The sequence below is a fragment of the Myotis nattereri genome (genome assembly GCF_964212035.1).
Source record: "Myotis nattereri genome assembly, chromosome: 13".
NCBI classification, from domain to species: Eukaryota; Metazoa; Chordata; class Mammalia; order Chiroptera; family Vespertilionidae; genus Myotis; species Myotis nattereri.
The window spans coordinates 38,105,076-38,126,775 of record NC_138088.1 but is presented as its reverse complement, the minus strand read 5'-3'; the positions used below and the strand labels follow the sequence as shown (position 1 = coordinate 38,126,775).

General features: G+C 50.0%; 1 protein-coding gene across 1 annotated transcript; it reads right to left on the bottom strand.

The window, feature by feature from the left end:
• Window positions 1-1,087: 1,087 nt before the first annotated feature.
• On the bottom strand, window positions 1,088-18,727 carry FFAR4 (free fatty acid receptor 4). Its single transcript, XM_081104981.1, has 3 exons — window positions 18,143-18,727; window positions 10,582-10,710; window positions 1,088-1,759 (listed from the first exon to the last, which is right to left on the bottom strand). The coding sequence occupies exons 1-3, from the start codon at window positions 18,707-18,709 to the stop codon at window positions 1,370-1,372; spliced, it is 1,086 nt and encodes a 361-aa protein (XP_080961107.1). The 5' UTR covers window positions 18,710-18,727; the 3' UTR covers window positions 1,088-1,369.
• Between the last annotated feature and the right edge of the window lie 2,973 nt (window positions 18,728-21,700).

Below are 21,700 nucleotides of genomic sequence, written 5' to 3'. Positions count from 1 at the left end.
GGCTCCTGGGTCCCCCACCCCAGTGTGCTTGTCCTCCCACCAAGGAAGGAGGAAACAGGTGACCATGTATGGGAAAGGCCTACCTGTCATCACACAGAGCAGCAGATTGTCAGAGCCAGGCCCTTCAGCCTCAGTTTGACAACCCAGAGACCCATAAGATAGCCACACATCACTTCAAAATAGTTTTAATTCATCAAGTCTATTAACTAAAGATGAACAGAAAATCCCTGTCCTCTTGTCCTCGAGCACCATGAGACCTACTGCAGAAGAAGCTATTCAAGAAACTCCACAAGCAATGGAACTACTGCTGCTGGTGTACCTGACAACAAAGCCGTGTTGAGCACCTCCTATGTACCAGGCCCCAAGCTACTGCGCATTCCAAGCACGGGCCCAACTTCCATGTGATGGCATGTCCCATGGTTCTGTTTGGCTCTGGTTTCTTCTTTCTCTTCTCTCCCAGGAATAATTCCTAAAAGCTTAGGCCTGTAAACACGATCTGATGACTCGCCCCATTGCACCTTCAGGCCCACACTCCACAACCTGGCATCCAACGACCTACTCTCCATTTGGATCTCACTGGATTTCACACTCACACAAGCCTCAAATAAAGTCCTTGGCTCTCCCACCCCCCAGGCTTCCCCCCTTGTTGTTGGTTGGCCCACTATCCAACCAGTGTCAGTCTACAAATCTAGAAGTCACCCTTGCATCCTCTCTTTCCCTCACATTGTACATCTCATCCATCAATAAATCGTGCTTGCTCCATCTTCCCAAAGTATGTCCTATGATCATTCTCCCCCGCTCCTCTGGCCTCTAAACATTGGAGTTATCCTATATCTTCTGATTTCAAGACACCCAATCTCCTAAAGGGGTCCATAGCATTTCTTATAAATAAATAAAAAAGTCACCTTTGGTTGTCCTGGGAAATTCCTCAAGCATTATCGACATTAATGAACGATCCTGAGGCCTTGCGAGTCCAGGGGAGGGACCTAGAGTGGCTGTGGCCCTTCAGAGAAATCTGAGTCCGGAACCAGTTGCAAGATTCACTTCAGAAACCAGCCAGGTGTGGCTTTATATGCAGGAGATGTGATTGTTGAACAGATATAAATAAAAATTTATTACATTCAATCATACAACAAACACACTGAAAAAGTTCATATTTCAAGAAACCCATAACAAATACTTTTATAAAGGATACAATGCTTTTGCTGAAGGATCTCCCCTTAATTTACTGGTGCCCTGAACGTATTTGCATAGGTTACATCTTCCTAAAGCAGGGCACCCTGGTGTGAGGGTCCTGGAGATGCACTCCCTTCGAAGACACACCAGTGGCTCACCAGAGTGACCCACTCTGCCTCTAGAGAAAAATTAATTATGTGGAAATGATGGACAGGTCATTTCTCCTGAGAGACGTGTCTGTAAACATGGCTCCCTTGTCTGGGAAGAAGATGCCCCGGAAAATTTTCCTCCATTCGTTCCTGAACAGGGACATGTTGTAGAGGATGGGGTTCAGGGCCGCGTTGGCGAACGTGAAGGCCACCACCCAGAAGAAGAGTGACGGCCAGATGACCAGGTCCTGCTTGAAGTTCTGGATCAGGATGAGCAGGATGGTGATGATGATGGGGCTCCACATGATGAAGAAGGAGATCATGAGCAGGAAGAGGGTGCGGAAGAGCCGGAAGTCCTGCTGCGACACGCGGATCTGGTGGCTCTCCGAGTACGCCAGGCTCACCGTCAGCCTCCGGCGCGATGCCTTGGTGATCTGCGGGGACACAAGCAGCCGAGCCACAGTCACCGCAGGTGACAGCACGGAGATTTGGGTCACGAGGAGCACAGGGCGCCAGAGTTGGAATCTGCTGCCCCCGCTGCACTGGGACTATTTTGTGCGGAGAGCGCACCCTTAGGAGAGGTTGGTCCACCCTTAGGAGAGGTTGGTCCACCCTTAGGTGAGGTTGGTCCACCCTTAGGTGAGGTTGGTCCACCCTTAGGAGAGGTTGGTCCACCCTTAGGTGAGGTTGGTCCACCCTTAGGTGAGGTTGGTCCAAACTTAGGTGTGCTGAAGAAATGGGGCGCCTGGGTGGCCCCCTGAGAAAAAAGGCAGGAAATCATCCACTTGTAGATAGAGTGGACGAGGGGAAGAGAAAGGCCTGCATTGGATGGGGTAGAAGAGGGAGGTGAGAACAGAAGCACAGGGCTTTGGGCTGAGTGTGTCCTTCTCCCAGATGTATTTGTTAAAACCTAACCTCCAAGGTGATGCTATTAGGAGGTGGGGCCTTTGCGAGGTGATTAGGTCATAGGGAGGAAGCCCTGCTGAGTGGGATTAGTGCCCTTAAGGAAGAGATGAACGGCCCTAGCCGGTTTGGCTCCGTGGATAGAGCGTCTGCCTGCGGACTGATGGGTCCCAAGTTTGATTCTGGTCAAGGGCACATGCCTGAGTTGTGGGCTCGATCCCCAGTAGGGGCCGTGCAGGAGGCAGCTGATCAATGATTCTCATCATTGATGTTTCTATCTCTCCCTTCCTCTCTGAAATCAATAAAAAAAGAAAAGAATCAATTCTCCTCTTCTGATAAACTGAGAGCACTCCTTAGAAATATTCTACTAAAAAAAAAGAGAAAGAGAGAGATGAAGGGATTAATCTTCATTCATTGGCAGTTATAGAATAGTCATGGGGATGTAGTCAATACAGTGATATTATAATAACCATGGAGGTGCCAGGTGGGTGGAAGATTATCTGAGAGATCATCAGGTAAGTCATATAAATATCTAACCACTATGCTGCACACCTGAAAAACAAATTAATACTCAATATCAACTGTAATTTAAAATATTTTGAGTTAAAACATTAGAAAAGAGGCCCGAGAGCGCTCCCTGGACACTGCGGCTGTGGGAAGACATGGTGCGAGGTGGGCAGTCTGCAGCCTGAGGGAGGCTCTCACCAGGACCCCATGCTGGCGCCCTGATTTCCCACTTCCAGGCTCCGGAGCGGTGAGAAATCAATGTCTATTGTTTATAAGCCACGCAGTCTGCGGTATTTTGTGATGACAGTCCAAAGAGACTGAGACACACAACTTCCCTACTGTCTCTCTTTTTGAAAGAGCTAAGTATTGTTTGCACAAAAGCAACATGTGCTGAAGATACAAACTTAAACAGGACGATGCTGAAGGAATCTGGGGTGGGGCTGCGCTTCGGCGTTTCTCATGAGCTCCTATGCAGCTGCTGCTGCTGCTGGTCCGAGGGCCACACTTTGAGTAGTGAAGTGTGTCTTCCAGGCCCGGGGTGGTGGGCAGGCTCGGGGTGGGGGGCGGGGGGGCAGGGTGCGGAGGAGTCTGACCTCCCTGGTGGCTGGGAAGAGTCCAGTGCTCAGGTGCAGGCCGCCCTGGAGATACATTCAGCATCCTGCCTTGATGCCTAATTCCAGTTGTCCTTTAAGCACAGCCAGAGGGCAGAAGGCCTGCTGTCCCCTATCACTTGCTCAGCTTTAATGGTACCCAGAGTTTTGGGGGTGAGAGGGACAAAGATTTGTGATGGTGAACAGGGGACAAACTGGTGCCTAGCTAGCACAGGATGCGATGGGGCACTGTACCTGTTAGCTGGACATGCTTTGTTCCAGCCTGTGACCTCTGTCCCCAAGGAAGAGATCAAATTTAGAATGTGTTGGTCACATGCATGGTCCTTGCTAACTCCCATTTGCTTAGTCTGGCCCCGTGTCCTGCTATAGCCACCCAGTGGGTGCTTACATGACTGGAGACATTAATGGCCACAAATCTCATTAGCCTAGGCCCATTCCACTAAGATTCTGGAATCTCAAGAGGGGAAGCAATTTGAAAGCAATTAGCGTAATTCACAGTTTGGGCAAGTTTAACTAAAAGGTCACAATGGCTTAAAATAGTCTCCTTAGAATACCTGTTACTAGCTCATTAAAGAGGAGCTGTGTGTTTTATGATGAAATGCAATTGCTTGTGGCTTCTGTGCAGTAGCTTAGGTCCACCTCTTGGTGCCGGAGACCAGGGCAGCAGATGCTGGGTGAACAGAGCCCTCTCTTCCCCACCCACATCCCAACCTCAAGAACAGTGGGAATCAGGCTCGCTGGGCCTCGGGGAGGGCTCCCTGTGTGCCAGGCACTGTACTGTGCATTTATATTTATAAATTGTCGCGTTTCATCTTTACAGCTGCTCTGTAGATTGGTACTATCATTATTTCAGCTGCAGAGATGAGGATAATGAACCCCAGGCAATTCGAGTAACTTGTTGAGGGTGACTCCACTGGTGATACCTGGTCAAAGTCCCCATCTGTGCAAACCCAGCTTAGCTGAGATAAAGACGAGCCACATCATAAAAGGCTCCAAAGGGGCTGCCATCCTCTTCAGCCCTCCCCGCCTCTGCCTGTTCCGCAGGGTGGGGCTGCTCAGGAGACATAACCCACCATCTCAGGCTCGCATGCCTGAGGTCACATTGGCACACCCAGGTCTGGAAGCTGCTGCGTAGAATCAAGTTAGAATGTGTGTGCAGGTGAAAGCTGCTTAAGCTGAGGCTACCTGGGCCAACAGACCTAGGAGAGTAACCTCTGGGCAGGTTGGCAGGTGGGAGGGCTGCAGGGGAAATGCCACCACCGCTGAGTAGTAGTTCAGCCGTGGGCAAACTACGGCCCGCGGGCCCGTTTGAAATGAATAAAACTAAAAAAAAAAAAAAAAAAAAAGACCGTACCCTTTTATGCAATGATGTTTACTTTGAATTTATATTAGTTCACACAAACACTCCATCCATGCTTTTGTTCCGGCCTTCCGGTCCAGTTTAAGAACCCATTGTGGCCCTCGAGTCAAAAAGTTTGCCCACCCCTGCTCTAGTCCTATGTGCAGCCTGGTGGACACATAAGGAATGATTCAAAAGCAGCCTCATCGCTCGTGCTGCCCACATTGCCTGCCAAGAAGGATGAAATCCCTGGTACTTTGTCTTAGACATTTTCTGGAATGAATGATGGTGATGAAGGTTCATCCTGATGGAGCACTTATGTGCCAGGCCCTGTACATATCACTTGGTTTATCTCTTTAAATTCTCCCAGCAGTTCTGTGACATATGTACTTTGAGGATCCCCATTTTACAGATGAGGAAACTAAGGCTAAAAGAGATTAAACAACTTGCCCAACAGCACCCAGCACGTGCAGAGCTGGGCTTCAAACCCAGCCCATGCTCTTAAACGAGTTCCTTCCCGCTCTCTACTGTCTCCATCAGTGGAAAGCCTCTGCCCAGCCTGTAACTCCAAGCTCCAGTGCCAGGAGCTCTGAGAAGGAAGGCTTCCCGGTTCGTCTGCTCGGCACCAGCGGTGCTTTGTTTCAGGCAGTCACATGGCACCTGCCACATACGCTGAGCGACAGATGCTGGAGCGTCATTCTTGCCTCTGAACCCCAGCTCCCTGGGTGCCGGGCTGCCCTGTGGCTTCTGTGCCTGACAATGACTGTGAGCAGACAGACAGACAAATTGGACTGACTCATGAGCCAAGTAGCTACGTGGTTGCGTCTTTTTTTAGAACTGACTGCTGCTACTATTTCCTTCTGGGCAGTTTCTGCAACTTCTGGGGAGTGAGGAGGAAAATGGGCCCATTATAATGAAAGGTGGCTCCTCCTCTTCTCTCTTCCCCACATGAGATGACAAGACTTGTCAACTGCTACTCAGGGCTCTCAGTGTCCCTGGCGTTGGGCAGAATGCGTGATGTGCTTTGAAACTAAATGCTCGATTCACTTCTGAGGATTAACTTTAATCCTTAAAACAAGCCCCTGGGGTATGTTCTGTCATTACCCCATTTAGGAACAAGAGACGAGGCTCTGAGCAGTGAAGTGACTTGCACAAAGCCTGGAGACCAGGCGGGAGTGTGGACCTGGGTGGGGGGAGTGCCTCACTGGGCACTGCTGCAGGGAGAGAGGACAGCGCCGGGAGTGTGGTCCACAGCCACCTGCCTCAGTCCCCCGGCACTTGATAAAATGCACCTGGTTGGGCTGCTTTCGCACACTCTGCTTCTGTGGGTCTGAGGAAAGCCTAGAAGTCTACACTTTCATAAGCTCCCCGGATGAGTCTCCCCACTAAAGCACGACAACTACTGATCTGGGGCAACAGACTTGAACTTTCTCCCAGACCTTTGAGGAGTCACTTAAAAAAAAAAAATATATATATATATATATATATATATATATATATATTTTATTGATTTCAGAGAGGAAGGGAGAGAGAGAGAAACATCAATGCTGAGAGAGAATCATTGATTGGCTGCCTCCTACACCGCCCCCACGGGGGATCAAGCCCGAAACCTGAGCATGTGCCCTGACCAGAAATCGAACCGTGACCTCCTGGTTCATAGGTCAATGCTCAACCACTGAGCCACACCGGCAGGGCTTGAGGAGCCACTTGATAAATTGTTTGAGACTCGTCGCCTTCATCTGAAGGCCATGAGGGACCCTTCTCTCCACCTCAGACCCTTAGCCACTCCCCGAGACCATGGTTGCTGACAGGTGGGTGCTGGGAGAGGTTGCTCCCCACCGACACGGCTCAGGTCCTTGAGCGCTGGGTCTCCTTGGGGGCTGCTTGGTCAATCAGCAACTTCCTAATTAGAATCATCAGACAATAGCCTCCATCTCCCAGAAGGCCCATCTCCTTTTCCATAGCAAACAGGCCTCAGAGCTGGGGAATGAGGGTCAGGCGTGTTCACTTCCCAGCACCTTCACGTTCAGCTGAAACGTTTTGTTTCTCAGGTAAGCTCTGAGATAGAAAAGCATTTTCCAGCTTTAAGCCACAGACTCACTCCCACGCAATAAACATTTATTGAGCCCCTTCTATGTGCCAAGCACTCTTATAGGTGCTGGATATATAGCAAAAAGCAAGGGCACCCTGCCTACCCTGCACTTCCAGTTAGTGTGTAGTAGGGAATGGGGAGGAGGAACAAGAAACATACAAACAAAGGGTAGAAGCGTCTCACCTTGCCATGGCAATGGTTGCTGGGTGACAATATAAACCAAGCCCCAACAGCTAACATGGACAGCCCGATCGAAGGTACTTGGGAGTGGCTGGGAGACTATTTCCCTGGGAAACTGTTGACTGGAAAAAGCCACTGAAGATGTATAGCCTGGCTGAGTCATGAGTGAAAAGGAAGCAGGACAGGCAGAAGGGCAGATAAGACGGGAAGAGCCCAGGTGACGTCTGCTCTCAATCCTGACCAGGGCAGAACCAGCAACGAGGGTGGGGCCTTTAGAGCAGTTTCCCAAAGGAGACGCGTGGAGCGCCAGCCCAGAGAGATGCTCTGTGGGGAATAGAGTCCTGCTGTCAGGTTCAGCCATGCTGCCTCCTCTGACCCTGTGCTGGTGGTTCCCAAAGTACATTCACATAGTAAAGACTCTGAGAAGTCCTGCAGCCAAGAAATCCATGTAACTTTGATTAGCTTAGCATTTCCCAAACTCGTTTGATCATGGAACCCTTCCTAATATCTAACATCCCATGGAGTTCTAGAGAGTGCATTAGGGGGAACCCTGCTTTAGAGGAACAAAAGATCAGGGTGATCTGTAAGGGGCACTTCTCAGGCCTAGAGATGGAACCCGAGTTACAGTCAGTAGTGACAGGTGAAAGGTGGGGCTGGCGAGAAAGGGGTACGTGGTGTAGCTTTGTGTCCCATGGCTTCACATGATTTGCTAATTGTGTCTCTATGAAGGTGGCTAATTAACACTGACATTCAATTGCTTTTACTGAGTTATGCTCTTGACAGAAAAACTCAGCAGAAAGGCTGGTTCGGTGTCTCTGTGTATGGATGTCTTCAGAGGTATCCTGCCCAGACCCTCCATCCACCTGGCGGCAACTCACCTGCTTCCAAGTTACCAGCCTGGCAAACCCACAGGTGCAAAGTGAGGACACATGTTATAGTCCCCCCGGAAAATGGGCAACCGTTTTGCTAGTAAGCGAGAAGTAACTTTTTTAAAAGTCTTATATTTGCATTAACATTGTGATTTTCAAGACATCATCATCATCTGCTCTCATTTTGTTGTGCTAAACAATCCACTGGGGCCCATGTAGCTCCAGAGAAAACGGAGTGACTTGCCTAAGGTCACACAGAAATAAGGCTTGGACTAGCACCCGGGTCTTCAGACTCTTCAACCAGTGATTTTCCCACTGCCCACGAGGAGAAGGTCCTGTTGGCCCTGCCAGTGCCTTACTCACTCAGTGAGTGTTCGTTGAGCACTAACAAGGGATGAGCCAGGCCCCTGATCTAAGCATGGGGCTATAACAGCAAACAAAGGCTGCCCTCATGGAGCTCGCATTCCAATGGGAAAGACAGATGACATACAAACAGATACATATAAAAGGAATATGATGGGGTTGTAAGTGCTTTGAGAAGAAGTAAATAAAGAGAACTGGAGAACGATGGGGAGTCTCTGTGGGGGACAGCCTTTTGAATGGAGACCTAACTGAAGGGGAGGAATGGCCCATGCAGGAATTTGGGGATGAGAGATCTAGGAGCAAAGAAGGCAGATGCAATGGCTCTGAGGCAGCAATGTGCTGGCACATGGGAAGAATAGCCCCAAAGCCAACATGGACACAACAGAGGGGAGAAGGTGAGGTGAGAGGGGCAGGCAGGGGCCAGATCACATAGAACCTTAAGGAGGCGTCTCCTATCCAATTCATCAGTTTTCAGAGACTCTGCATATAAACCCAAGGCCAGCCTTCAGTCCTTCCTATCACAGACCCCAGGACAGCTCCTGGATGAAACAGAATATCTATCACGACTCACAGTTGTGAAATGGTGCCCTGAGTGATGGGGCGAAGATACAATTAGATCCCCTCACTTTCTTTACACATCCCCCAACTCATCAGGGCTCCTGAGGTCTCCTAGAATGTTCCAGTTGGGCCCTCACCTGAGAAAACAATGAAGGAATGAAGGGGTGAGTAGGAAACCTTTTCTTAGAATAAGTCAGTCTTCCCTCTTCGCAGCTGAGAAGTAGGAGACATGAGTGAAAGGAGAAGACCAGAGTCCTCTTGGCTTCTAAGGAATTCTGGAGCCAGGCGACCTTGCATTTTGATACTGCTGCTTATGAGCTGTGTGGCCTCGGGCAAGTTACTTAACCTCTCTGTACCTTGGTTTCCTCATCTGTCATTCTTAGCAGTATTGAATGAGTTAGTTCCTAACACACTATAAACACTACATAAATATTTGTTAAATAATTTTTAAAAATAATTTAAAATTATTTCTACATCTCTATACATTTTACATTTCTTTTCCTTATCCCCTCACTTCTTTTAACATAACAGTAACAGCAAACATGTACCACATAGCACTTACACATGCTAGGCGCTGTAGCAGGCACCTTACAGACCTTAACTCTAGGCCTGCACTGACCTCATGCCCTTGAAAAGCCCCAGAAGGGGTCACTTGAAGGAGGGTCCGAAGTCCACTGATGGGGGAGAGTCCAGGGGATACCACGGGACGCAGGACTAACAGACTCGGATGGAGGTGCGGCTGGCTTTGGGCTTTGAGCATCTAAACGGTGACAGATCTCAGCTACCAAGAAAGAGCCATAAAAGTGGCCAGACAGCAAGCAGGACCTACAGGGCCCCACTTCAATATCCCTGTGTGCCAGTTGACCCATAATATGCTGTAAAACCAAGATCGGACAACTGTAAACCTCTGAGAGGACTCAAAGGCTTTGCAGTAAACCTTCTCAAACAGGCACGAACACACATACACATGATTGGCCTGGGCCAGCACATACATGTAAACAGGCTGGCAGGTCTTTTTACACCCCTACATGCTTGCTCCAAAGGCAGAGGCCATGGCCTGTGTCAGCGGCTTTGGAAAGGCACATTTCCGGGGCTGGGGGCTAGGGCAGCGGGTGGAAGGAGAGTGGTGGGAGCTGGGGAAGGTGCTGTCTGTCGTGCTGTTTCTGGAAGCTGCTCCGGGAGTGGGGTCAGTTTGCAGGCTGGGTGTGTATGCTGGGTGTGCTTTTCCGTATGTAGATTATGTGTCAATAAAACATTTTAAAAGCGTGTGTTCTCTCACTACATTGCTGTGTGTGGTAGGGAAACAAGGACACAGTCCTAAAGCCCATAAAATAAATTATGTCACAGCTGTATGACAGAAGATCACCAAGCCGTTAAAAATAATGAGGCAGAGATAAAGGATCTGATACGGGAAGATGTTATGACAGAGTGTTAATCGAAAAAAGAAAGTTAAGAAACAGATAGTAGTATCTCAAATCTGAAAAATAGTTGATATTTGATCATTTTATATGGTTTATCACATACATAGAAAAAAACTATGTCTATATGTAAATAACTTGGAAAAACATACAATGAATTCACAACCGGGGTAGCATAGATTTTTAGTTTGTATGTTACCCATTTCCATATGTCTTTCATTTTTTTGTAATAAACTTGTATTTAGTGATTAGTGACAAATAATAGCCATCATAAAGGTATAACTTTTCTTTTTGCAGGAGGAGTAGATCTCAGCAGTGAGCCAGAATTGGTAACTTCTGGCTAAGGTAACATCTAACCCAGAAATGCTAAGACGCCACCTGAGCGCAGGGCAGCTGCGGTCCGGAAGCACACGTACCTGTAAAATTTTGGAGTAGCTGATCACAATGAGCAGTCCTGGCACCAAGAAGTTCAGGGTGACGAAGGACACATCCCAGGAGATTTCTCCGGCGATGCTGGGCCAAACCAGTGTGCAAATCAGAATTTCCTAGTCACAAGAAGGAAGAGAAAGTCATTTAAATGCTGGCTTCTTCTTTGCCTTACGCTCATTCCAGCTGGGGGTTTACCTGGCACTGTAACACTGTTGTGTTAGTTACACTACCACACAACTGACAAGAAATCCCAGAATCTCTTCCACGGCCCACGCAACCCCACTTACAAATCATTTGCCTCTGACCTCACCATCACTATCATTATTATTCCCGTTCTCCAGGGGAGGCAACCGGGCCTCAGGGTCACAGGCTGGTAAGAGCCAGAGTTAGTTCCCAGGCATGACTCCAAGCCCAGTGCTCAAGGCAACAGGGTCCCCATTAAGGCACAGAGTTCATTTAAAGGCTGTGCAAACGTCTACAAGTGTCATGCTGCATCAGAGAAGGGCATGGCTGACGCCAGGGCAATGCTGGTGCCCAGACTCGGGAGTTCTGTCCGGGGGGCCTCTCCCCAGAGGAGCACACGGCAGCCCCAGAGCAAGACGCAAGCACAAGTCTCCATCAGTTCAAGTGGCGACCACTGGAATGTGGCTAAAGAACCTGCAGGCGTGACCGTGCTGCTGCCACTGTGTTGTGTTGAATTCAAATATCTGGCATTAATACAGACCCCCAAACAGCAGGGACATTACTGAATAGTCAAGAGGTGCTGCAACAGTGTCCTCTGGTGAATAAGTAGGCCAATGAAGATTCCTATCTATCTATCTATCTATCATCTACCCATCCCTCCTCCCAAACACAAATATCCTGTGCCCGCTTCACTATAGGAACAAAACTATTCAGGAAACAAGTTGCTCTTCCAAACACGTGACATAGGTTTTGAAAAGTATATTTGTGTAAAAGGACCGTATTATTGATTTCTGGTGAACAAGGCATCTTAACCACTGTCCAGAAGAAATATTATCATCCATAGCACCATTCATTCATTCATTCATTCATTCATTCATTCAATATTTACTAAATGCTATACTAGGCAAAGGCAAAGTTTTTATCATTTCTCAACATGTATCATAATTAGGTGGTCAAACTCAAAATACTGTCAGATAGTCCCTTCTTCTCCTAGTCCAGTGATGGCGAACCTTTTGAGCTCGGCGTGTCAGCATTTTGAAAAACCCTAACTTAACTCCGGTGCCGTGTCACATATAGAAATTTTTTGACTGTAAAAAAATCAATAAAATATATTTTTTTAAAAAAAGAAATTTTTTGATATTTGCCACCATAGTAAAACAAAGACTTATATTTTTGATATTTATTTTATATATTTAAATGCCATTTAACAAAGAAAAATCAACCAAAAAAAAATGAGTGTCATAGGTTCGCCATCACTGTCCTAGTCAGTATCAACAAAGCACTTAGTCCGCACCAGGTAACACATTATCTCATTGGGTGTTCACAACAACCTTATGGAGATGTATTATTACTACTTTTTGAATTACACAGAGGAGGAAACTAAGGCTTAGAAACATACTCCTCAAATAATATAACACTAATGATGCAGTCCTGGTGAATCATGTATGTTCCCTAAAGAGCTAAGACCAGCTGTGTAGACAGTCAGACATGAGCAAAACCAGGCCGATGGGCCAGGCACAGAAAGTCACCAGGGCAGAAAGCCCCACGTGCCTACCAATTAGCAAAACTGGGAAAACAAGAGCCTCACCCCAAGGCATCCTTTGTTAAATGCAGTGTTTAATTTCATTTTAAAAATTAAAAAAAAAAATCAGCAAGCACCAGGCCCAGAGTCACAGCTCTAACTCGATGTTATAATTGTGTTTCTATGGGAAAGTCTCTTTGACGTAAGTCGTTTTGATTCTAGGTATTCTCTCCCAGGCTGTGACTCAGAGGAGTTTGGCAGCGAGTCAAATCTCGAAGGTGGGGGCAGGAGCGTTATAATATTCTCTGCATGTTTGAAATGTTTCCTGATTTTAAAAAGGAAATTTGAAAACCCAAAGTGCTAGGCCTGCTTTGTTACTGAGCTACAGAAGTAAAGCTGGCTGAGTCAACAAGTGTCCTTTCATTCGTTTGTTCAACCACTTATTGACCCAAGCCACGGTGGCTGAGCCACGGTGAGGCCACGGTGAGCATGGGCTTGGTCTCTGCACTCAGGGAGGGAGAGGCCCTAGGAAACTTCAATGCAGGGCATTGAGCTGGAAGCGCCCAGCAATCTACAGGTGACAGGAGAGTGGAGTCACCTGGCAAAGCTGCATCCTGGACATTTGTGTCAGCTGTGTCTGAAAGGATGGGGTTTCCGGAGAATGGAGAAGCTGGAGCTCAGTGTCAGGACCAGAAGGGATGAAGGCAGGAGACCAGGCACATGTGGTTAAATGTGACTTGCATCCTCCCAGCCCAACCTCCACCCCTCCCTAACACACCCATTCATTTCCATGGCTTCTTTTGGCAGACGATGCTGAAATCTAGTCCTTTCAGCCAGTCTTCTTCTGAACCCCAGACTCACCCCACTACCCCGAGGACATCTCTGCAGGATGCCTCACAGGCACGTCAAGCCTCCCACCTCCCACTTCCAAAAGCTTCCACCTCCTGGAGTCACTGACTCCACATGGAGCTGCCATTCCCCAAGCTGCCAGGAACCTGAGTACTAGCCTTCCGCCTTCTGCCTCCCCCTCAGAGGGAACCTCGGAGTTCCACCTCGCAGCTATCCGACCCACCCACAGATCTCATTCTAACTGGCCACCCCTCCCAGACCAGGCCATCTCTCCCTGAAGGGGTGTACCTGGCCCTTCTCCAGCTGGCCCCTGCCAACCCTCCTGGCACAATCTCTTGCTCACTATGGGCTGTTTCCTGTGCCGGCAATGTTCCTTCAGCCCCCCACATCCTTGTCTGGCTACCGGCCTCTCATCTACACACTCCGCTGGGTATCATTCTTGCCCCTGTGGATAGGGACCTCTTCCCACAGGCCCTGCTCAAACGCCGCCTTCTTCCCACACTGGTTCACCTACAGGCAAATGCCACCTGATTCCAGCTGCTCCCTATAAGCTTCTCTAATGATTCTTCTGATACTTTTTTTAAAGTATTTTTAAATTGATTTTGAGAGAGAGAGATCAATTTGTTGTTCCACTTATCTATGCATTCATTGGTTGATTTTTGTATGTGCCCTGACTGAAGATTGAACCTGCAACCATGGCATATAGGACTATGCTTCAACCAACTAAGCTACTTACTTGGCTAGGGCTCTAAAGACTCTTCTGGAACACCCTGGGGATCACTTCATAAATCATCCTTCCTGTCCCACCTCTTCAAACAAAAAAATGTAAGACTTCAAGGTCATTTTAAGGAACTTCAAATCCTACTTGCACATCTCCTCTCCGATTAGCTTCCCAACAGAAAAGACAGAAAATACCAATGCAAATGATAGACTTACTGTTTTTTATCTTAAAAGCATCCTCTAATGTTAACAAAGGCAAGCAAACTGTTTCCTGAGCCAAACCCACACTCAATAGAGACACGATGGCATTACTGGCCTCGTATTTAATCCGGGCAGGGTGGGCAGTGGGACCAAGGCTGCCAAGTATGAACTCATGAAAATGACACCAGGAGGAACAGACTGACCCCGGCTAAATTCCAGTTCCATCTCTTACCTGCTTTATGATTTTAGGCATTTCTTCCTCCAGGAAATAAACACAAGAACACCTACTCATGGGACTGAATTCTGCCAGGGCCTGGGACCATCTGCATGCTCAAAAAATGCACTTCCTTAAAGAGGCTGAGAGTGTCTTGGGCATGTAACCCAGGGTGAGGGCAGGGGGAGAGGTGCTCAGCAAATGTTTGTAGAATAAATGGGCTGCACATTCTGGCCAGGGTGGACAGTCCTCCCCAGCTGCCAGTGAGGGTCATCGCCCCACCGGGGCCACAGCACACACGGGCAGGAATGCCGTTGGTACAGGCTGAGCTGACCTGGATGAAATGTCTAAGTTACTAGGATGTGTCCACCCTCTTAAAATGGCAGTCTATTATTTTACAGCAATCAGAAGAATTACACTGTTTAAAGACTGTTTAAAATATTTCTAACCACAGATAAGGAAACTAAGAATAGCTGGTAATTTTTGAGCGCTTAACCATGTCTGTGCCAGATGTTGGCCCACTTACTGAATATTAGTCCCCATAACAATCCTAGAAAGTGAGAATCTGTTATCAGGCCCATTTTGCAAATGAGGAAGGCGAGGTAGAGAGATCAGGACCACTTGCTTGCCCCTGTCACACAGCTCCTAAATGGCAGAGATAGGATTCAAATTCACAACATCTGACTCCAAAGCCCACATTCGTCATACCAAATTGTGCAGCATTTTCTGAAATGTCCATTATTTCATGCTCCCTTCAGGGAAGTCACCCTGAACTGCTGGGTTACCCTGGACTGCTGGGCACCCACTGCCCAGATGGACAAAGGGAATCACGTTTCTGATTTGGTGGGGCTGGGGGTTGGGGGTCCAGGTAAGCAGAAAGTCCCCTGGCCAGTGCTCCTTGAGGGCAGAGCGCCAGCTTGTGCTCAGGGTCAGTTAGTTCATTCTCTGTGCCTGTGGTTTGGGTAGGAAATGTTCTCCATCCACAACCTCCATATTTCATGTCCAAGTGGGAGGTGGCAGGCCAAACCTACAGCCAGGAATGGGCAGTAGGGGACTGAGAAAACAAGCCTGTGCTGATTTTAATATGAGACTTAGTTCAGTCTAGACCAGATCCTTCTCTGTCTCTCTTTTTTAATGGCCACACTCCCTTTTGTCCCCCCATTTCTCACTCTTTTTAACTTACTTCTTAAACCACTGGGGCTGTTTGCTCACCTGAAGGGAGCATAAAAAGAGATGTTTCCTGCACGCTCAGGGCACAGCCTTGGAGGAACGAGGGTTTTTTCTGTTTGTTGGCTTTCTGGCAGGTGCAAGGGTGGGGGCAGGGGGTTGGGGGAGGGAGGCATAACACAAAGGGGAAAAGACGAAGAGGATGGAGAGCTGGAAAGGACTGTGGAATTCTCATTACATGCTCCCTCCCCCCACCTCTACTAATTTCCGGGAACAGGGCTCCAGTAGCCAACTCACCTGTCCTCCAATCTCCTGCGGTGCTGTGAGAACCCACTCTCTCCCTGTGGCTTTGCCCAAATCCCTCTCCTAAGGCTCTGAAGACCAAGGAGTTGTTTTCGAATTAAAATCAGAGGGGTCTGTGTGCCCTGCCCAAGGGGAACGGAGGGAAGGCCACCACCACACAGATCTCCATGGGAGCGCCTTGCACAGAATTCTAGTCATTCTGGAAGCGGAATGCAGAGGACTTTGACCACATCCAGGTGCCCCCCCTACCCCAGGGGTAAAATACAGAGTGGAAGGACACAGAAGACAACTGCGGCGTCCATGTCAGCAAGCAGCTGCAGTCTGGGCTTTTGGCCTAGAGGCAACAAGAGCCTCATTTTTTTGTTATTTGACAGTTAAGTAGGCGTGTACCTAAAACAATTGTAAAGGGAGAGGCACAAGATACACATCTAGAAACATAAGTTCCCCTTAAGCTCTATCCTTAATTCCCTGATTTGCCATTTATTTCTGTAAAAAAAAAAAAAATGGGGAGAAATCCCTCAAGTTCTGTTAAAAATACAGAAGCACTAACTCAGTGACAGAATTACTTAAAAAAAAAAAATCAAAAGACTGATGGTGGAACCCCAGCTCCAAGCTGATCCAATTGGCCTGGGGTGAGGCCTGGTCTTCCATTTACTTGAGAGCATCTGTGTGGCCACCTGGATTCTTAGTGTATCAGAGGAGGACCAGCTGCCCATGAAGCTAGGGCCCTTGGTCTCCCCAGTCCAGTGGCACCCACCAGCTCAGCTAATCCCAGCTTTCCCCGCCCCACTTAAAGAGACATGCCACAGGCTCACATATTCTTCCATCAAGTGCCACAGGCCTGAGACAGTTCCTGCCTGTTGGTCACAAAACAAACCAAACAAGCAAAACCCCACAATGTATTCCACGCAAGACAGCAACTATTAGGAAAGGGACTTTTAGGGTTGTGTTAAAAAGACACTGCTTACACAGGATGCAGACTTCTCCCCAACCCCAGCAAAAGGCCTGGGTGACAGACAGGTCAGGGGAACCCCCAGAGAAGCCCACCTCTGCGTCCAGGCTCAGGAAGAGACACCCAGGGAGGCATTGGTCCAAGGCTCAAAGCCTTCTCCTCACACACCCTCCCCTCCCCAACCCAGCCTCCCTGCCTTCCCACCCCACCCCTCTGGCCACTGCACGCGCCTCTCTTTGGGGCTGTGGTTTGTGTCAGGCTGGCTCCGGGTTGCCCACCCTCCCTGCTCGGGCCAGGGCTGAGCTTTCGTGGGGAGCGACCTCTGGAGGAAGAAGGTGGGGGAAGAACCCAGCCGCAGCAGCCTGGGCAGGCTGAGCCGCCTTATGGTAAGGTGCACAGACCTGAGTCCTTCCCCTGCCCGCCCTCGCAAGGCGCAGGAAGACACACACACAGGGGACGGCCGCCGGAACCGCCGATCACTGTCCTCCCCAGCCCGCGCTCAAGTCGGGCGTCCCAGAGTGAACCGCGGCTCGCATACCCCGCGGGGCCCAGCAGGCTAGCGACGCAAACAGACCCGCGCCCGCGATTCTGGGGCGCGGACTGGAGCGGACCAGAGCCAACGTCATGAGCGGCCCGCGGAACTGTTTGTAGATAGTGGACCCACCCACCCCCACGGTCCCCATGACAACTGGGGGTCGTGGCGCCCCGATAGAGCTCATGGGCCCAGCCTCTGGGGCCTGCGGGACATTCCGGGCGCCCAAGATATTCTGAAACCACCCATCACCCGGGGTGCCCAGGGTAAGCTCCCGCGGGCTAGTGTCATCCTTCGGTCTTGCAGTTGGAAAAACTGAGGCTCCGGGAGGAGAAACCACATCCCGCCCCCTAGAGGCCGTGTTGGTTCTGGGGTCTCTAGGTCTCTCAGTCCCTTCCTCCCCGGCCCATCCACACGCACCTGCCCACCTCCAGGCAGGGCGCGTGCCCGGCTCGCACGGAACCTGCTGAGCGCGACCCCAGCTCCTCCTCGCGCTGAGGGCAGGTGCCCCAGCAAGCTCGTCCGTGGAGGAGGTGTGATGAGTGCTGTCGCGCCCGGCGAGCGAGCAGAATTTAGCAGGATGCGATTAACCACTCCGAATCCCCACGTTCCGTCTGCTGGCCGTTAAGCCCCCGTTATTTCATTAATTTTGCAATGAAGCGTCGGTGCATGTTACAGGCATTTGGGGGACCCCACCTGCAGCATTTTGGTGGGCGTTTAAGGGACACACATCGCACGGTTGCAGTGAAATTTAAGGGATAAACTCCATAGCGCCGGGCACGGTGTCGGACACAGTGGTTCAGCGCAGCCAATGGCCTCTTCCCGCTGCTGTTCACCTGCATCCCAGGCGGCCGTTCCCGTCGGATCCCCGCCTGCCCGCCCGCCCCGACAGCTGCCCCGCTCACCTGCTCGGAGCCCGGAAGCCGCTGTGGGAGGACGTGGAAGAAGACGCAGAGCGGCAGCGCGGCGAGCGCCGAGTAGCCCCAGATGAGCGCGAGCAGCGCCGCCCGAGCCCTCGGGCCGGGGCCCCGCACCCCGCGCTGCAGGCGCACGATGCACACCACGCGCTCCAGGCTGACGGCCGCCAGCGTGAGGATGGTGACGCTGCCGCTCAGGGTCATCACGTAGAGGAGCAGATGACAGGCGACCGGGCCCAGCAGCCAGGCCTCGGTCCAGCGCACGGCCAGCACCAGCGGGATGGCGCTGGTGAAGAGAAGGTCGGCGCAGAAGAGGTTGAGCACCAGGCAGGCGGTGGTGCCGCGGCGCCGTCGGCGCGCCACCAGCACCAAGGCACCCACGTTGCCCAGCAGCGACACCGCAAAGATGAGCGCCAGCACGACGGTCTCCACGGCGCTCAGCACCAGCCGGTGGTCGCCCTTGACTTCGGAGAAGAAGGAGAAGCGTGTTCGGTTGACCCGCTCCAGGATGCGCGGGGGCCCAGTGCCCGCCGCCAGCGCGCAATCAAGGGACATGCCCGGCGGCCGGCGGCCCGCAGCTGTCTGCGAGCGCGCTCATCTGGGAGGTGACTGCGCGCCAAGGCTGGGAAGAGGGAGGGAGGCGGTTGCGACACCTCCCCTCTGACCCCCTCCCGACCGAGGAGCGCCGGCGCTGGGCGTAGCAGCCGAGCCCGGGCGCGCGGGAACGAGGAAGTGCCGGGCTGGGAACACACCGCGGCTGGAACGTCCCGCTGGGCCGGGAGGTGGTCGTCTAGAAAGGGATTTCACGTCCACCGGCAGGTTTGGGAGCGCCCCACGGGCTGAGAAACCCCACCTAGGGAACCCTCAGAACCCCCGAGGCCTCTCCAGCCTCTCCCATACTCCAGTGGCACCCGGTGCGCTGAAGCCCTTCATCCACCGATTTAGCTAAAATTGATCCAGGAGTGTAGGTCGGTCGGAGCAGGACTTTGGAAGTCATTTCGGCCTGCGCTGTTCAGGCTACACCAAAGAAGCCGCAGGGGTTTGAGGGGGTAAATTCCAAAGCACCTTGCAATGGATCCAGATTTGGGGGGAGGTGATAGGGGGAGAATTTTTTTTTTATCATTGCTTAATAACGTGTGACTTAGGGGGGGGGTGTTTCATCTCTCTGTGCCCCAGTTTTTTAATCCACAAAATGGGAAGAATAAGACATCTGATTGGGTAATTATGAGGATCATATAAAGAGATTAACGCGGCACTAACCACACAGTAACTGCCTGGGAAGTGTCATCAATTATTAGCTACTGAAATGAAAATACACGTAAATTTTGCATTCTGAGCAATGGTATAAAATGCCTTTGAGGAAAAAGAGTGACCTTGAATAAACTTGACACCCCAGAAGGACATCCCAGTGCTCTCAGGTGCACACACAGGCTGTGAACGTGCCGCAGGCACCCCAGTTGGACAAGCAAGGAGAAATCAAACCCCCTCAGAGATGAGGAAACTATGGCACAGAAAGCAGTGACTTGTCCAAGGAGGCCCCTGGTTAGTAATAAAAAGCCATGTCCCCTCCTCTGCCCCACACATTCCCACCACGCCCATGCCTGTAGTTTTCTGTTATAGTAAGTCAGGCAGTTCGAGAGTGTAAAGTGCACTTGTGGCCCTAACAGTGCCAACTTCCTCACCACCCACGCCATCACCCCCTCTCCCCTTAGCCACACTGCCAGGCCTCTCCCACTTGCCCTTCTGTCTTGTGAGTGTCTCTGTGTATTTACGAAGGGTCCAGTGTGGCAGTCTCAGTGCTTTCTGAGGGGAGGGGTGCGTTTGTGGGTCTGCTTATTACTGTGTCATATGGGTCTGAGTTGACAATGTGACCTCTGACCTGAGGGGCACTTTGCATGTCAATGGGAGATGTTCCATTTGAAGCTTGACTAACTTCAAGTTGTAAAATAACCAGTTTGCTTCCTGACACAGTTGAAAAGTGGCAAGAGATTGAAATTAAGGGAACTCAGATGGAAAGGGGCGTTGCCTGACTGGGGTCAGAGGACAATAGTTTTGTGTGAGGGAAAGGAAAGCTGTGTGTGTGAGAGGAGAGAGAGAGAGAGAGAGGCAATTCCATTATCCCAGGCTGAAGTGACACGGGGACAGAAAGGTTTCCCCAGAGTGGATAACCAGGGTGAGGGCTCTGGGCTAGGACTTCTCCATCACTACCCTCCAGGGTTCTCCCAATGGTAAAAGGGTGAGTGCAGAGGTTCCCAAGCTTTCTCCTTTCCATCGCCTTCATGGCCCCCCTAGGCCAAAAAAATAACCAACAGCTCCATTTGTTAGGCAGCTGGTTCCACATGACTTAACAAGAATTTATGTCCTAACAACTTATTAGGCATCCGGGTAAACAACAAATATGAATGGAAAAATAACATTTTTGTTTCATTCTTAGATAATCACAGTGACTTCCTAATGGGATGGTGCACCTGTTGAGCTCTACAAAACTGGGAATGAGATTGGGCACTGCCACCCACATTTCCTGCTCCACAGTGATTTTCATGTATCTGCTTTTAATCACAATGAACCCTGAGCACCCAGCTTTGTAAGTGGATTTAATGTTGAAACTGTGAGTGACCTAGAGCTAGCACTTCATGTGGGGTCCCACGGATATCGGGGAGCGCTGTTTCCCTGAGCACTGAGCACATGTGGGCACAGTGGTTAAGAACACAGGTTTGGAAACTCACCTGTCAGGATACGAATCTTGGCTGCACAACTCACCATGTGACCTTGAACTTTAGCTTCTAGTTCTTCAGTCATTCCATATATAGAAAGGCTATAATAATAATAATAATAATAATAATAATAATACCAACCTCATAAGATCTTTTTGTGGGGTGGGTTAAATGAAGTTCCTGCATGTAGAGCACATAGCACAATGGTCATCGAGCAGACACCAGGTCAGGCTCGATGCTCAACACTATATCGTCTTATGGACCAACCACACATACCCGTTTGCAAAGACAGTCTCAGGTTATGAAATTGTTAGAACTCCCTTTCACTCTCAAATTGCCCCGGTTTGGAGGACAGACTATATGGTCTGACTATCTGTTTATTAACTCATTCAGTGCTCCTGCAAGTTGCAGACACTGGGATTCACCTCTAGGCAGTCACACCCCAGTGTCCCTTGCTCTTAACCACCAGAGCAGAACTTCTTGGGGGAGATTTTGCACACACACACACACACTGCAGAGATATTTGGTAATATTTGGACACATTTTTGATTGTCACAACTGGGGAGTTGCTCCTGGCATCCAGTGGGTAGGGGAGAGGCCAGGGCTGCCACCGAACCTCCTAATGCACAGGACAGCCCCCCAATAAAGAATTGCCCCAAATGCCGATAGGGCTGAGGGTGAGAAATCTTGTACTCTTGGGACCTCACCAAACTTTATCTCTTACTGTCATTCTCTGTCGTGAAGTCCCACCAAGTGGCAAAAAGCCAGAAATGTTATCATTTTCCTGGTAGAGGTTACACTGAAAACTCTCTGCCCCGTTAACCAGCCCACG

Coding starts and splice junctions, on each gene's coding strand:
- FFAR4 (XM_081104981.1), bottom strand. CDS start 18,709: ATGTCCCTTGATTGCGCGCTGGCGGCGGGCACTGGGCCCCCGCGCATC. Junction 10,711..18,142: donor GGCTTCCGGGCTCCGAGCAG/GTGAGCGGGGCA, acceptor TCTTGTGACTAG/GAAATTCTGATTTGCACACT. Junction 1,760..10,581: donor GCTACTCCAAAATTTTACAG/GTACGTGTGCTT, acceptor GTGTCCCCGCAG/ATCACCAAGGCATCGCGCCG.